Raw genomic sequence first — 17,091 nt, 5'->3', positions numbered from 1 at the left:
ACGGATCGATCGATCGATTAATCCATCAATCGATCATCGTTATTACGTTGATTTCGGAAAAGCCCATCCCTTCCTACTACTCTTTTCGGTCTCTAGTACAGTAGCATTAACGTACCACCCCTATGAATATGCAGATTACAAGAGAGAGAGAGAGAGAGAGAGAGAGAGAGAGAGAGGGAGAGAGCGTAAACGTTGGGAAATGAAGAAAAGAGTGTATATTCTCTGGCTCTATCGTGCAGTGCACGATCTCGTAATAAAGCGAGGTGGAGGGGATAAAAAGAGAAAGAGGAAAAGGAAAAAAAAAAGGCGGAGCACCGATAAAAGTCGGGTATCCGTATGAGTTTTCTCGAGAGTAACGTCTGTGTGTATCTATCCATGTATGTAGATGTGAGTGTATATATATATATATATATCTATATATGTTTATATATATATATGTGTTTATATATATATATATATACACATATGTATGTTGTTTGCGACGAGACCTCAGGCTAAATAGTGCTTTTTATGCGTCCTTTGTCGTACCACGGATTTCGGAGAAGAAAGATAAAGCGAGCGAGCGAGCGAGAGAGAGAGAGAGAGAGAGAGAGAGAGAGAGAGAGAGAGAGAGAAAGGAATAACAAGAAATGAGAAGACTTAGGTAAATGGATTATTCTTTTTCGATACTTCACAGAGGTCCGAATTTATCGATCGTGCATCTCTGCAACGCGTCGGATCCTTGGGAGGTCGGTTCGCAAGGATCAGCCTATAGCGTAAGCAGTAACAAGAGTCAAATAAATTCAAGAGGCAAGCCATCGAGCAGCGGTAGCAATCGTGGCTCCTACACACGTGGTAGTTCGATTCCTTCGTTGAAACGTCACGATACGTCGTCGTCGACGTCAAGTTTGAAGCAACATCGTCAGGAGAGCCATGGTCAGGTGAGTTTCTCACGTTTCCAAGATCGATCGATAATATACTTGGACGATTAAATATGGCATGATAAGTTTTGCATGGACTATAAGTTAGATTGAGAAACTTTAAGAATGAAAAGGATAACATTTTGGTATCCATTGATGAGACGTCCGATTTACAATCACGGTCAGGTATCGAATTCCCGTCGTCGAGAAGCCGCTAATGCCTTCTTATCGGGCACCGCTGGGACCTCGGGAGAGCTCTTCATCAGTGGTAATTGCAGCCGAGAATTGTCGCCTGTTAGATGGTGCGACAGAGAGGTCGACGGAGTTTACCTCGGTCGTTCTGGTTGGGTCCAAGTACAACAGAGATCATTGGACGAGAATCGGAGAATAAATTACGAGAGCAGCTTGTCCGGAAGCACCGGTGGTAATCTCTCTTTACCGAGAAGGACTGCCGTTAAATTGGCCGACTATCATTGCAGTAACAGCGAGCCAGGAAAGTGTCCCCAAGATTTCTCTTCGAGGTTGGACAGTCAAAGACCGGATTATCTCGCTTTGCATGGTCAAGATTACGAGTCATGTGGTACAAGTGCTTGCACGTCTCCCCGTAGTATACCAGAATCCTTTTCACCACCCTCGATAACTCCCATCATTTCGCCACCGCCTGCTTTTCAAGACGCCGTCGCTAAGAGATCCTCCTCAAGGCATATCGCTACACGTAGTAATTACGGGAAAGCACCGTTCCTGCCAAGATCCAACGCAATCGACACCGATATCATCAGTCCACCTCCTTCGCCACCTCAAACCAATTGGAGTTCCTTGCCATCCTCTTCGAGGAAATCCGCGAATGCACCGTCCAGGCGTAGATTAAACGCAACATTAGCAGGTACCAGTCAGCAACAACAACAACAACAACAACAACAACAACAACAACAACAACAGCAACAACACTATCGAATGGCGCAAGCTAAATCTTTGGAGGATCAGTCGTCCTCTAGAAGATCTCAGTTTGTCCAAAGATATTTGGAATCCTCGTCATCGTCCTCCTCGTCCATGGGCTTCAGAAGTTTGGACAGTTGCGTGACGAGATCAGCGATGCCCAGGTTAGCCGAGAACACGGATTCATCGGTCGAAGGATACGAGGACGGCGACGAGGATGATAATCCTAGTTCGTCGTTAAATCTTAGCTTAGTATCCTCACCTGTAGCTGCATTGAATTCGTCGACGGAATCTATAAGAGCTAACGGCGAAAGAATCTCACCGTCTAACAGGCAAACTCGTCATCATGGAAGGACCCAACAAGGGCTCAGAAGATCTCCGGGATCTTCCGAGTCTGGTAAACAATTGTCATTTAATTCTCCTACCTCTTCCTCGTCGTCTTCGAGCAGCATCGAGAGACAAGGACGGTCGCCCACTCCTAATCACTTTAGACGTGGAAATGCATCGAGGCAGCATCAGAGTGCGAGAACCAGTCAGGCATCTCCAGACTCTCTACAATCTAGAGTGAGAAGATCCAGGAGTTTACAACTTCCGGAGAAGAGATCACCGAGCGCGGCTCCTCAAACAATTAGAGATCATTCCCGAGAATCTAACGAGTCTCATCGAATGATAATCAAATTATCAAACGAGCGAGGAAACGAGAGAAGCAAACGTTACACTTTACAGAACAGTAAGTAAAAATATATAATTATTGTGTTTGGTCTTTGATGATTATCAAGATCGAATCGACGATTCGCGTCTATTTTAGGAAAAGTTCAATCGACGGATGATGCCCTTAACGAGGAGTTGTTTCGCGAGGCCGAAGCTGTCACGGAATATCTATATGGTACTCGAAGTCGTGCGATAACACGAAACTTTCTAACTAGTCGATACGAACGCCATGATGAACGTCGAGACGATGGCCAAGAACAGAGACGTGCCAATCAAACGACCTACGACGTCTACTTCATATCTTCGAAACAACAGCCATCTCAAAAGAGCAATAACACCTCGATGCAACAGCAACAGCAACAACAACAACCACAACAACAGCAGCAGCAGCAGCAGCAGCAGCAACAACAACAACAACAACAACAACAACAACAACAGCAAAGTAGAAGACCTAGGACTCTTCAACGAGGTGCCACTACACCGAACGCCAATCCAACTTGTTCGAGTCAAGATTTTTCTGTTAGTCCTGACACGAAGTTACGTTGTAACAGCAGTACTTGCGATTTCTGGCCGCATTGCTCTCAAAGAAATACACTTTACTCGCCTAATCAAGCGCCTGTCTTCATGAAAGTATCTCAGAGTTATCCGGCACATCAGAGATTGTCAATGGACACTGGTACTCATGTGAATCGTGGTAGCGCATGTTCCTCGCCTGCTTCTTTGGAAAGAATGGACGATCGTGATTATAGGGAACGAGAAACTACGAGAAAGAGTAGGACCAGTCGGGAACAACAGAATAATTTGAATGTTCAAAGGTACATTTATGTCTATTTACACGTTAGATGATGTAATGATATTGGGGGAAAAAAAAAAGAAAAGAAAAAAAAATACAGAAAGAAAAATAAAAATAATAAAAAGAAAAAAGCAAAAAGAAATGAGAGGGAGATATTGCGCTTGTTGACTTTTATTTTAATTACAAACTTTGAATTTGTTTTATTTTGATTTATGTAAAAAAAAAAAAAAAAAAAAAAAAAAAAAAAGAAACAAAAACAATAAAACAGAAAGAAGAGAAGAAAAGAAAAAGGAAAGATTCGATGTTAATTTTCAAAAAAAAAAAAAAAAAAAAAAAAAAATAGAAAAAGAAAATACATTTAACAAAATTATAATATATTATTTTACTTAGATATCAAGATAGACCGCCAAAGAGTGTGTTGAAGCAGCCCAATCGGTGGTCACCTATGGAGGAAGGCAATCCTAACGGTAGTTTAGACAAGAGAGGAGATCGTCATCGTGTTTACAAAAAATCTGAACTCGTCGGTAGCTTCGAAATGTGTGATAAAGAAAGAAAAGTGTCGCCGGTTCAAGGTGGTAAAAATTTGAATAGGTCACCAAGCGGTCAAGTGGCTTCGCCCTCGAGCACGTCATCATCTTCGAGCAGTGACATTTGGGTAACTACCTCGGATCGTACAGTGACGAAGAGCCCAAGAAACGCAAAAAGTTCGGGCACGTCTACGCCTATGGATGACGCGGTGATCGGTTCTCTGAAAACGTTGATGGTACCACCGAAAGATGGAATGTTGTCCAGACCTGGAAGTGCACCGACCAGAGGAGAGGATTCGTTGACCAGCGACGTGTCCTTGGATCCACATCAGCGCTCTCTATCTTTACCAAAATCATTCTTGACACATAACACCGATAGGTAAGTGTAAATTATTAGGTTCCTTTATTTTCTTCTTTTTCTTTTTTTTCTTTTTTTTTTTCTTTTTTTTGTTTTGTTTTTAGATTATATTTTTATTACTGTGAAATCGTATTTATATACACATATATATATATATGAAATATATATTGTTATAATATATATTATATATAAACATTATAGTATAATATATTATAAATGTATAAATATAATATATATATATATATATATATATATATATTTATATATATTGTATAAATATACAGGGTGTTCCATTAATCTGAAAAAATTGTAATATCTCGTGAAGGATTGAACGTAGAAAAAAATTTTTTTTAGTATGAACCAGACACATCGTTCTGTGCCAATTTTGTTTTTCTTTTTTTCTTTTTCCTTTTTTATAACTCGAATGGATGAAGCAAATTTCAAAGTCTGATTATATTATAATTTTACGAGTTTCCAAGAAGTATAACCCTGTATCGTTCGTATTCTTATCTCCCCTTTATACTTTTGAAATTGCCTTAGTCAAGTAAATGAAGTTTATTTCGTAAGAAGTTCGGCCTTATTTAATAAACAACATGCAGTCTAACAGTTTGCAAATAACGATACACGAATATACTCTTTAGAAATTAATTAATTTATAATATAATCTATAACATTTTTAAATAATAACTGATCTTATAAGGCACGTTATTAAATTCGTTTCTACGAACTGTAAAAAGAAATGGAAAGAAAATATATATGTAGTTCCATTTCTAAAAATATATTTGTCTTTGAGATATTGCCAGTTGATTCGACTTGTAAAAAAGAAAAGGACCCAAAAAGAGAAAAAGAAAAAAAAAAAGAAAAAAGAAAAAAAAGGGAGAGAAAAAAAATTGGCACCACACGATGTGCCATTTCGTACCAAACGAATCACTAGAAAAAAAAAAAGAAAAAAAAAAGAACAAAAAAATTTTCTACGTTCAAGTCCGTACACGAGATATTCCATTTTTCAAAATAAACGGGATACACTGTATATATATATATATATAAAACACTTCGACATATATATATATATAGAAAATATCTCGAATTTCATTAAATGGATGAATTAACTGCGCTGCGATAATATCGAAAATAAAATCGAATAAAATCGAATAAAAGTCAAATAAACGCACACGCACACACACACACACACAGAAAGAGAGAAAGAGAGAGAAAGAGAGAGAGAGAGAGAGAGAGAGAGAGAGAAAGTGTGGGGAAAAAAAGAGAGAGTTCCGATAAAACATAAGAGAAACACGATATATATATATATATATATATCTGTGTTGTGTGTGTGTGTGTGTATGTGTGTGTTTGTGTATACGATAATATGAAAAATAAAATATAATGTTTCGAATAAAATTGAAACGAGTAAAGCGTTATTATAGTTATTAACCAAGATATATCATCCTATTAGAATATTTTCCGAAGCGTATTAAATCAGCTTGCCTCGTGTACTTCGCGATAAAACTTTAAGCGATTATACATATACGTTGATCTTTGTTTCTCTTTCCCTCTCTTTCTTTCTTTGTTTCTTTATCTCTCTCTCTCTCTCTCTCTCTCTCTCTTTCTCTCTCTCATACACACACACACACACACACTCTCTACGTTGTTTCTACGTTGAAAGTTTAAATCGGCGTGTTGTTCCGAACTACGAAATGACTTCATTTAGATAATACCTTCAACGTCATAAACGTCTCATCGACCGTACGAGACACACGATACGTCGTGTCGGTCCTATCTCTATCTATCACTCTCATATTCTCTTTAACTATCTCTCTCTCTCTCTCTCTCTCTCTCTCTCTGTCTTTCTCTCTCTCTCTCACTCATTCACTCATTCACTCACTCACTCACTCACTCACTCACTCAATTTCTCTCTCGCACTCTCCTCTCTCACTCTTTGTGTCTCTACGTCGTTGAAGTGCCTCTACCTTCACGTTAATTAATCCGATTAAGTTCGTTAGAGGCTCACAAGTTAATTCGGCGGTCGTTCGATTAAATACGACAAAACGACGAAATTCGGGTCGCACTTGAAAATCAACATAAATACGATCAAATATCTAAATATCGTAACAAACGTTTTCGATAAAACGTAATAATATATTAAAGGGTACTTTTAAATTCGAATAAAATGAAAAATATTTGTCATTTATTGTGTCTCATACGACAAATTTCGTATGGATCCAATGTGAACGTTACCATTGGTTATTATTGTGATATCTAGAGATTTTTTTCTTCTTTTTTTTTTTTTTTTTCTATTTTTATTATTCTTTTTCTTTTTTTCCCCTTCGAAATTAAAGATAAGAGGGAAGGTAACAATGTTTCTTTCGAAAATTTTAAACGGCGATGAGGGTGAACGTGGGTGAATTTATGTATGACAAGGATCTGTCCCATTGTCGAAAAAAAATGTCACTAGATTTCACAACAATCCTAGAAGTTATTTTTCGTTCTGTATATTCATAATATTTCGAGAAAAATTATCACGTTTGTCTTATCTATATCGTTACGTCAAGCCTTTATCATATATTCACCCACTCCGTAGCTATATCATCTAAGTGGGGATAAAACATTAAACCTTAAAAAAATACCCTTAAAATTCAAAAATGTTAAATGGCGACAGGGATGAAAATGACAAAATTGATCGGCCTCGGTGTTTTTTTAAAAATAATCATTAGATTTTATAATCCTAATGGACATTCTATATTATTATCCATATAATATTTATATATAACATATATTACAATAATATATAAATATATATACATACATACATACATACATACATACATACATACATATATATATATATATATATATATATATATATATATGGTCGATAAATTTGTTAAACGTGATTGCGTTATGTTAGATTGAATAGATCTATGGAAGTTTTATAATGAGTCTAATTATTCGAAGTTTAGTATAGAAGCAGCATGTTTATTTCAATGATATACCAACGTTACTGAAATTATAGCTTACGAAGATAAGTTGTGAAAGATTCAACGAGATATATACGTCAGAGTTGTATATACCTATCTGGATGTAACAGCCGGTTCAACAGCACGATAGAACTTTAGTTTTGCTTTCGCTTATGTAACTACCGTTAGAAGGTGTTCGAAAGGAGCTGTCAAGAATTTTATGTTAGCAAATATTATATATCACAATATACATTTATACGTGAATAATACTTTTTTTTAATTTTGTATATTACCACACACACAAACATACATACACACACACACACACACACACACATATATATATATATATAGCATTATATCATATGACATATATACGTATATATCATACATATGTCAAGTTAAATCTTTATAAATCACTGCGATTAATCGATCGATCTTTTTCCTCGGAACGCGAAATTCAATTTTTTCTTTTTCCTTTTTTTTTTTTTCTTTTTTTTTTATATTTTTCTTTTTCTCCATTCTTCCTTTTTTTTTTCTTTTTACCTCCATTTTACGAACACGTTCGCATAGTTATTCGATTCGGTAACCGGGAACGTGCTCGTTTAACCCAACAAATCGTCGTTCGGTTGAAAATACGTTCAAGAGTTCGATCGGACGGATTCCATTATGAAAAGGCATAAATCATTGAATCGCGCAGCGTTGAAATCAATCGACGCGTGAGATAACGCCGTCGTTTTCGTTTTCGTTTTCGTTTTCGTTGTCGTCATCGGTACAATGTCGGCCTGAAACGATAACTAAGGCAATCGATGAAATTTCTTTCTATCGATCACTTTCGTTCTAAACGACAACAACATAAATTTCTTCTTTACTCTATTAGAAATTTATATTACAAAAATTATTAAAATTTCACCATTATAATATACAAATAGAAATTTTCTTTAAACATTTAGAAAGCATTTATAAGTATGTAAATAACTATTCATTTACGTTGACGTTAATTACCATAGAAACAGATAAGAGTAAGGAGTAAGAGAGAAAGAGAAAGAGAGAGAAAGAGAGAGAGAGAGAGAGAGAGAGAGAGATTAGAAAGAGAAAGAGAAAATAGTAGAAATTCGCCTTGGATATTTCACATTAGTGACCCTACTCGATGCTTTCCTTTGAAATAAAGGACAATAGGAGTGAATGGAAGGTACACAAGGCTCTTTCCGGTTGCCTGTATCACGATATAGTAGAACGCGGATGTCTAGATTCCCAATGACAGAGCTCGATAGACCCATCGTTTCAACTGAAATGCTCTGACATGAAAGGGTGAGAGAGAGAGAGAAAGAGAGAGAGAGAGAGAGAGAGAGAGAGAGAGAGAAAGAGAGAGAGAGAGAGAGAGAGAGAGAGAGAGAGAAAGAGAGAGAGAGAGAGAGAGAGAGAGAGAGAATGTATGTGCGTATATATCTATGTGTGTGTATTCTATCGATTCTCTCTAGGAACGTCAAGAGCGACTAAAAGTGCACACGAAAGAGCAATACAGGAATAAGTCAGATTTTCCATAATTCCTATGTCGAGAAATTATTATTATTATTATTATTATTATTATTATTATTATTATTATTATTATTATAGTTTATTTTATTTTTCTTTTTCTTTATTTATTCTTTCGTCGAATAAATATTATCTATCTCTTATGATTTAATATCGTCGTAGTTATTCTCATCTCGTACGTGATATACCAAATGAGACCAATGAGATGATAGTAATAAAAAAAATAAAAAAGAAAAAAGAAAAAAAATAAGAAAAAGTAAAGAGAAAAAACGAAAATAGAAAAAACGGTATTTCTTCTTCTTCTTCTTCTTCTTCTTTTTTTTCTTTTTCTTTTTCTTTTTCTTCTTTGTCTCGATGATACCGGATACGTGGGAGTATTGCGTGGGTATACTCGACAAGAAGACATGACCGGTTTCGACGAACTCACGATCATTACGTTAGGGTATTACACTTTATATCTACGTCTTTCTTTCTTTCTTTCTTCGAGCAATGAAAATAATATTAACGATTTTGTTCGTCCGATGAATTTCATTAGAATTTCTTAATAAGTGATCGGAGGAAAAAAAAAAAGAAAAAAAAAGAAAAAAAGATAAGAAACAAGAAAGAAAGAAAAGGTAAGAAGAAAGAACGAGAGAGAGAGAGAGAGAGAGAGAGAGAGAGAGAGAAAATGCGTAAACGATAAAATGGGGAATGAGTTGAGGCGGTTTGGGAGTTTGATTAGGTTTGTGTTTGGATCGGAGGTGGACGAGGGAGAGCTTGGATAAGTTGGCAAATTACGTTACCGTAACTTCTACGAGTATTTTATTGATCCTTGATAAATTACTTTTATAGCCAGTGCAATTGTATAATAATAAAATGAACGCATAGATACGTAGGCCGTAATATACGTAATTCAAAAATTTCATTGAAACGGAATAAAAGATATTTTCTTTTTACCCCATTTTCTTTTGCTTTTACGTAAAAATTAACGAAAATTACGAATAATTTTTCGTAATGCACATATACATATGAAATAAATAATTAAATACATGCATACGTATTTACGTATGCATAAATAGGCACATAGTTACGTCGGTTATACCTAATTAGTAATACGTATCATATAGTTTTGCCGACGTAAGCGAATTTGCATATATGACATGGTACTTTTCAAACAGTTTACAATACTCTTTTATCGTAGTAATTATAACGAAACGAAATGATACGATTATCGTATGAGTATCGCTATAGGATAATAACTAACAAACATCGATTTATTACGGATCTACTCGTAAGTATTAGTAGGTGAACTGTTTGTGAAATAGGATTAGGTATATATTTACGTAGATAAGTACGTACATACGTACGTAAGCGTGTACGTTTATTTGTATTTGTCTTTCTGTTTCTGTCTCTCTCTCTCTCTCTCTCTCTCTCTCTCTCTCTCTCTCTCTCTATCTATCTATCTATCTCTATCTATCTATCTATCTATCTATTCCTCTATCTATCTATTTATCTATCTATCTCTTTGTACGTGTGTATGCGTAGTAGTAATCGTAGTAGTAGTAGTAGTAGTAATAGTAGTAGTAGTAATAGTAGTAGTAGTAGTAGGAGTAATGGATGGACAAAGCGCACGCGCCCTACGACGTATTTCTTGATCGATGTTACGGCAATCGATTTGGTTCGGCCCTCCATTATTATATTCCGCGACTCGATCCTGCTCCAAGCGCCAACGACATTAATCTTCTATGGATCGTAATTTGCGCGACAGGTGGTCGGCCGAATATAACCCTACGAAGACGTACGAACGGATTTCCTATACGAAGGTATATAAGATACACGAATCGAAACATTAGATACGTACATACGTGGATCGTAGATTTAATTGAATCTAATAAAAACGATTAAAGTCGTATATATCTTTAGAAATCCAAATGAAATCTAAACGTTGCGGTTGTAGAATCTTAAACTTTCTCTCTCTCTCTCTCTTTCTCTCTCTCTCTCTATCTATCTATCTATCTATCTATCTATCTATCTATCTATCTATCTATCTATCTATGTATCTATCTCTCTTGTTCCTACGTAATAAACTTTATTTAAACCGTATCATTAAAGATTTCTACTTTTCAGTAGCTCAATAGCAAAACAGGAAATTCGATGAATGTAAGAGAGAGAGAGAGAGAGAGAGAAAGAGAGAGGATTCTCGGTCCTTTAATCTAACGCGATACACCGTGCGCTTTGGTAACTTGAGTCTTTTTGTCTTTTTTTCTCTCTTTCTCTCTCTCTCTCTCTCTCTCTCTCTCTCTCTCTCTCTCTTTTTTCCCCTTTTTTGTAGATACTTCGAAAGGCACTTAATGAACCGAAAGTAGAAAACGAGAGGATCCATTTCTCATCTGTTAATACCACGGAATGAGCAGCTATCCTCTGAGTTGAAAGCTGACCCTTCCTTCTCGCCCCCTGCCACCATTCTCGTTCCCTCGGAGTACAGTTTTCTTCGCTTTAAAATACGAAACGACAACCGTATCTAAGATAAAATTTTCTTTCGCGGTAACATCCATCAAAAGGAGCGCATATGCGTACTTTTACTTTTTTTCTATCTTTTCTCTTTTCCGCGTTTTCTTCTTCTTCTTGTTTTTTTTTTTCTTTTGTTTTGTTCTCTTTTTCCTTTTTTTCCTATGTTTTTTCTTGTGTATAACACCAATGCAAATGTTTTCACGAGTAAACCAACGTTAGTGCATTAGTAACATTATGCGGGTGACATACGAGTAGGAAACATATAATATTAATCATATTTATCTTGTATATGTACGCACGCACATACACACACAAATATATATATATATATATATATATGTATGTATGTATTTATGTATGTATTTATTCAGCTTATTTTATCAATGTTTCATACTTGAAAATTCTATTAGTTTCTTCTTTTTACTTGCATATAATACCAATATTGTTTTCACGAATAAACTAACATTAGTGGATTAAACTAACTTTATGCGAATTAAATACTAGCAAGGAATATGTAATATTAATCATATTTAACTTGTATATGCACATATGCATGTATATATATATATATGTGTGTGTATGTGTGTGTGTGCACGTATATATGAGTATGTATTTATCACTTCAATTTTATCAAAGTTTTACACTCGAAAATTACATAATAGTGCACAATAACGTCATTCAGTCAACAACATTTCAATTAAGATTGTTAATATTCATCTATGAAATGATAAAAAGGAAAAAATAAATACGAAATATAATATAAAAGTAAATGGAACGAAATCGTACGATTCGTAAGAGAATAACGTGGTTTACTACGTGTTTCGACTATGAAAATTAACACGTCATACTTCGCATTCGTAGTAACACGAATCGCTCTCGCAGGAATTGCAAATTATCCAACGAGGCTATCCAACAAATTACGCCGTTTAATTAATTGCGAAAACGATCGAACATCGATCGAGGATAATTGGTAATTTCTCTGTATTACAAGCTGACGGTAGCAATACTCGTTTCATCTATTTTAATTTATAGAACGTATACATAATATATACATATATATATATACATTGGAATATATATATATATATATATCCAATATCATTTAAACTTTGAAAATTATCATTTATTTCTAATAGAATGTACCGGATAAAAGTTTGAATTAATCCTTTTAAATGCGTAAACGTGATTGGATTTATTCGAAAATATACGATTTTTTTCTTTTCCTTATTTTTTCTTTTGGTTCTTTTTCTTCTTCTTCTTCTTTTCTTTTTTTTTTCTTATTATTATCTTTAAATCGCAAATCTAATTGTTATGGCAATCGTTATGATGGAAAAATAACTTGTGATAAATGTTCGTTCACGTATGAACAACGTTAAATGTTACGAACTCAAAGTTAAAAATGCGGAAAAATTTTGAAACGTAAAATATTTAATCGTTTTACGTCGGACAAAAGTGGATCAAACATTTTGAATTCGGAGCAGTTGTCAGTATTTTTAAGAGAACTCAGAAGCGTATGCGTTCTTGATTACGCATGCGTCCACCGTACGCGGCGACCGGTTTTACTGGTAATAAAGCGTGCCACTAGAAGGTGCAAAAGGAGTGTCAAGTTTAAAGGCAACCTTGCGACTCCATCGAACGCACTTTCTCTGCTTGTAAATTTGGTCTATCTTACTCTCGTATTAGAAAGGGTTAGAGATAGATATAAAGAGAGAGAGAGAAAAAGAAATGGATTAATAAAATGTTATGAATAATTTCAATATAGCGAATCTTCAAGAAGAAAAAAAAAAAAAGAAAAAGAAGATTCGAAAAGATGATTCGAACAAAGCGAATAGAACAGTAGGAATAATTCTTTTAATTCGAATACATCGAATGTTGCGAAGAAAAGAATTTGTTCTAAATAAAAAAAAAAAAAAAAAAAAAAAAAAAAGAAAGAAAGAAAAAAAGTAAGGTCCAAGAAACTTGCCTCAAATCAAAAGTGCTAGTAATTAAAAATTTACATCTGAACAAAATCATACAAGATGAATGAAGTATTACGAATGATTTTGTTAATTTGAATATTTCGAACGTTCAAAACTGAAAAAATACTTGGGGAAAAAATATTGGAAGAGAAGAAAAAAAAGAAAAAAAAAGAAAAAAAAAGAAAAAGAAAAAAAGAGAAGAAGGAGGAAAGGAGAAAACGTCCCCCAGAGAAACTTGTCCGAAACTTTGTTATCGCGCTTCTAATTAAAAATTTTCATTTGAACAAAATTGAACGAGATATGTACAAGACGAATACGGGAGTACTACGAATGATTTTATTAATTTGAATATTTCGAACGTTCCAAAAAAAAAAAAAAAAGAAAAATGAGAGGAAAGAAAGGATGAAAGAAAAACGTTCCGAAAAAAGAAAAAAAAAAAGGAAACCACTTGTCCCAAAGTTCGATCGCAGTTCCAATTAAAAAGATTTCAATCGGACAAAATTTTCACGAGCGTGAGAGATATTCTTCGTGTCGCGTGTAATGTAAAAAAAAAAAAAAAAAAAAAAAAAAGAAAAAAAAGAAAAAGAAAAAAGAAACAAACAAAAAAGAAAAAGAGAGAGAGAGAGAGAGAGAGAGACAGAAAAAAAGAAGAAGAAGAAGAGAAAAGAAAAGCAGAGAATAAGAGAGAAGTGAGTGGAAAATAAGCCGAGAAAATTCTCCTCGTCATTGGCAGTTGCCGAACGACGAGTCTCTGTCGGGATGAAGGAAGGCGAGAGAGGAAATTGCAATTTTCTCGCTTCCCTCATAGAAACGAAGAAAATCGAACGAACGGTGGTATACGCAAAAATAGAAGTCTCTCGGTCGGATCGAACGTAGGATTCCGCCGAGTTGATGGCGAGGCGGCAGCAGCGGCAGCCAGTAACCACCGTCCAACAGCCCCAGCATCACCGGCAGTAGCCAGTAGCAACAGCAGCATCCAACAGCATCCAGGAGTATCCAGTAGCATCCAGCAAACCAACTAACCAACCAGTCACCAACAGCAATAGCAATAGTAATAGCAATGGCAACCGGTGTAGGTAGAAGGCACAACGGTGTTATATAGATACTACATACAACGAGTGTACTGTATTATAGGCAGTATTGGAAGCGACGCCCATGCAAATTGCATTTGGTGCATCCACTGCACCCCGTAATTAGATCTCGCGACGGTGGCGAATTTCTGGTTGGGATTACACGTTGGATTTTTCAATGTGTAAAACCATGCCAACGGGAAGATTTATTTTCATATTCTTTTTTCTTTTTTTTTCTTTTTTTCTTTTTTTTTTTTTTTTGATATGATAAAAAAAATAATTCTTCCATCTATTCCTCTTTTTCTTTCCTTTTCTCTCCGATCGATCAATATAAATAGATTCTTTCGTAATATTATTTCTCTCTCTCTCTCTCTCTCTCTCTCTCTCTCTTCTCTCTCTTCTTTTCCTTTATAAAAAAAAAAAAAAAAAAAGATAAATATTACGAGATTCTTCGATCATTATTAATATAAAGTAAAGAAAATCTTGATTAAAGTAGACCCCATACGGTTCATTTAAAAATGCAAATTCAGAGTTTGCACTTCGTTGAAAAATTATACCTCAGAGTATTTTCTATAACTTATGGCGGCCATTTACCCCGGTCTACCATATATCCGTTGAATAAAATAGCTTTTTGACATATTACCGTGACGCGCGTTACCGCGCGCAGACATTTTTAATGACAATTAAAAAGACACGTTGTATATACCCATTACATATTTCATCGCGCACTAGCACGTGCGCACGTGTATCTCCGCGTTCGTGTATGTCGTGTGCGTGTGCATGTTTTACGAGGAAAAAAAGGGACGGTGTTTCGTCATTAAAAAAAAAAAAAAAAAAAAAAAAAAAAAATTACTGTCGTGCCGTCATTCGAAAATATTATTTTAACAAAGGACCCATATAATAATTTCGTTTCGATCGACGAAATGAATTTAAATTTTTCGCGAATAGGATGAAGCATTTGAAATCGTTCACGTGGAATTATTACTTCCAGAAGAATAATTTATCACAGGTCCACGTATTAAAAAGTAAGAATGTGTGAAAAAGTATATTAGAAAAGTATTGGTGAGGATGAAAAAAAAAAAAAAGAAAAAGAAGAAAGAGAGAGAGAGAGAGAGAGAGAGAGAGAAAGGAGAAAAAAAATATGGGGAAGAAAAATTGAAAAAAAGAAAAGAAAAAAAATCATAGCTCGATGATAGAGGTCGAAGGACCACGTTTCCCTTTAAAAGAGGGTGGGGTGAAAGAGGAAGGGGTGAAAAAGATGGGGGGAAGGGTGGCAGCAGAGTCAATCGAACACGAAGAGATTACTCGAGAGATAGGAAAGTATCTCGTCCGTAATGCACGTTTTATTCTCAGGAGACATTTCTCTCCTCGTAATATCTCGAAACGAAACTTCCTGTTCCTTTCTGACTCTCATCTCTTCTCGCTCTCGATCTTTCTTCCTCACTCGTTCTCTCTCTCTCTCTCTCTCTCTCTCTCTCGATCTACGTTTCTATCTGTATATCTGTCTTCCAGATAAATGCGAAGTCGTGGTTCCGACGGGAAATTATTGGTTCCCTTCGAGTAAATTTTTCTCAGCCAAATAACTATATCTATTGCTTTTATTCTGCTTTTTTTTTTCTTCTCTTTTTTTTCTTGTTCTTTTCTTTTTTTTTTTTTTTTTTTTCCTTTCCTCCCTTCATCATCGTCTTTCTATAATCTCCGATATTCGATAAATATCTTCCAATTCGTATGAAACTCAATTCGATCGTATTTCCTTTGATTTTAATTTAATTTTTTTTTTTTCTTTTTTTTTCTTTTCCTTTTCCTTTTCTTTTTCTTCTTACTCTACTTTTTTCTTCCTTTAATTGCACAATTTCTTTTTTCTCTTGTAAATTAATTGTTTTTAAAAAAAAGATTTCAGAATGAATAATTCTTTTCGATTCTTTTTCGAAACTTGCTTCTATTTTTCTTTTTGTTTGTTTTTTTTTATTTTTTTTTTTTTTACTTGAACTTTGTTTTCTGGTACAGAGAGATCGTTTCTCTTTTTCTTTTTTTCTTTTTTCTCTCTCTCTCTCTCTCTCTCTCTCTCTCCCGCTCTTCTCTTTTTTGACAAGTTCCTCGGTTTCTTTCCTTCGAAAAATTCCTCTAACACACTTTACGGATTACATAAAAATCCCATTTCTCGCCACGTACTTTTTCACCGAAACGACCTATCGAACGCTATCGGCGAATGCACTTTAAAGAAGAAAAGATGTTTCGAAGATACGGTATCGTGACATCGAACCGGTCTAGATTTCGATTTGTTAGAAAAACGGGAAGCGCAGGTGTCAATGATGACACGTCGTTTACGTTGAACTGTTGTGTTTTCATTTTTTTCTTTTCCTTTTTTTTTTTCTTTCTTTGTTTTTTTTTCCTTTTCTTTTCTTATTTTAGCTCATTCGTGTATTCAATGATCTAGAAAAAAAAAAGGGTGCTGTACATTATCATCGTGTAAGCGTCATACCAATTGCGTACTAGTAATATCATTATGATTCTTAAGAGATAATTAAAATTGTTTAGGAAAATAATTTAATTCGTAATCTGTCATTTGACATGATCAATGTTTTTAATAAAATAATCAATATTTGTAATAAAATATCATAAAAGTTATTTAAAGCATTAACGCGCAATCCCATTGATAAGTAATAATAAAAATATCCTATAATCATTTATACCGATTAAAATAGTTCCTATATACATTATATATATATATATATAATTAAATTAATAAAAATATCGAAGGAATAAATATAATTGTAATTTGAAACGATCGTCGTTTGCTAATCATTATTACGCGAATAATTATTTTAATAATATCTTTAACTAAACGTTTTTTTCCTT

At 34.7% G+C, this 17,091-nt stretch overlaps 1 protein-coding gene across 4 annotated transcripts in view; it reads left to right on the top strand.

Annotated features, from left to right (window-relative positions):
- RhoGEF3 (Rho guanine nucleotide exchange factor 3) overlaps window positions 1-17,091 on the top strand; it is a 153,884-nt gene that overhangs the window by 70,139 nt on the left and 66,654 nt on the right. For all 4 annotated transcript variants that reach the window (XM_035879536.2, XM_035879534.2, XM_035879535.2 and 1 more), the window contains exons 5-8: window positions 677-920; window positions 1,086-2,565; window positions 2,644-3,361; window positions 3,730-4,245. In XM_035879536.2, coding sequence (XP_035735429.2) covers window positions 677-920; window positions 1,086-2,565; window positions 2,644-3,361; window positions 3,730-4,245 — 2,958 coding nt within the window. The remainder of the gene's footprint in view (window positions 1-676; window positions 921-1,085; window positions 2,566-2,643; window positions 3,362-3,729; window positions 4,246-17,091) is intronic.

This window comes from Vespa mandarinia, chromosome 1 (genome assembly GCF_050613455.1).
Source record: "Vespa mandarinia isolate Hongniang chromosome 1, ASM5061345v1, whole genome shotgun sequence".
NCBI lineage: Eukaryota > Metazoa > Arthropoda > Insecta > Hymenoptera > Vespidae > Vespa > Vespa mandarinia.
The sequence above is the reverse complement of the archived record's forward strand: the minus strand, read 5'-3'. Positions and strand labels throughout refer to the sequence as shown.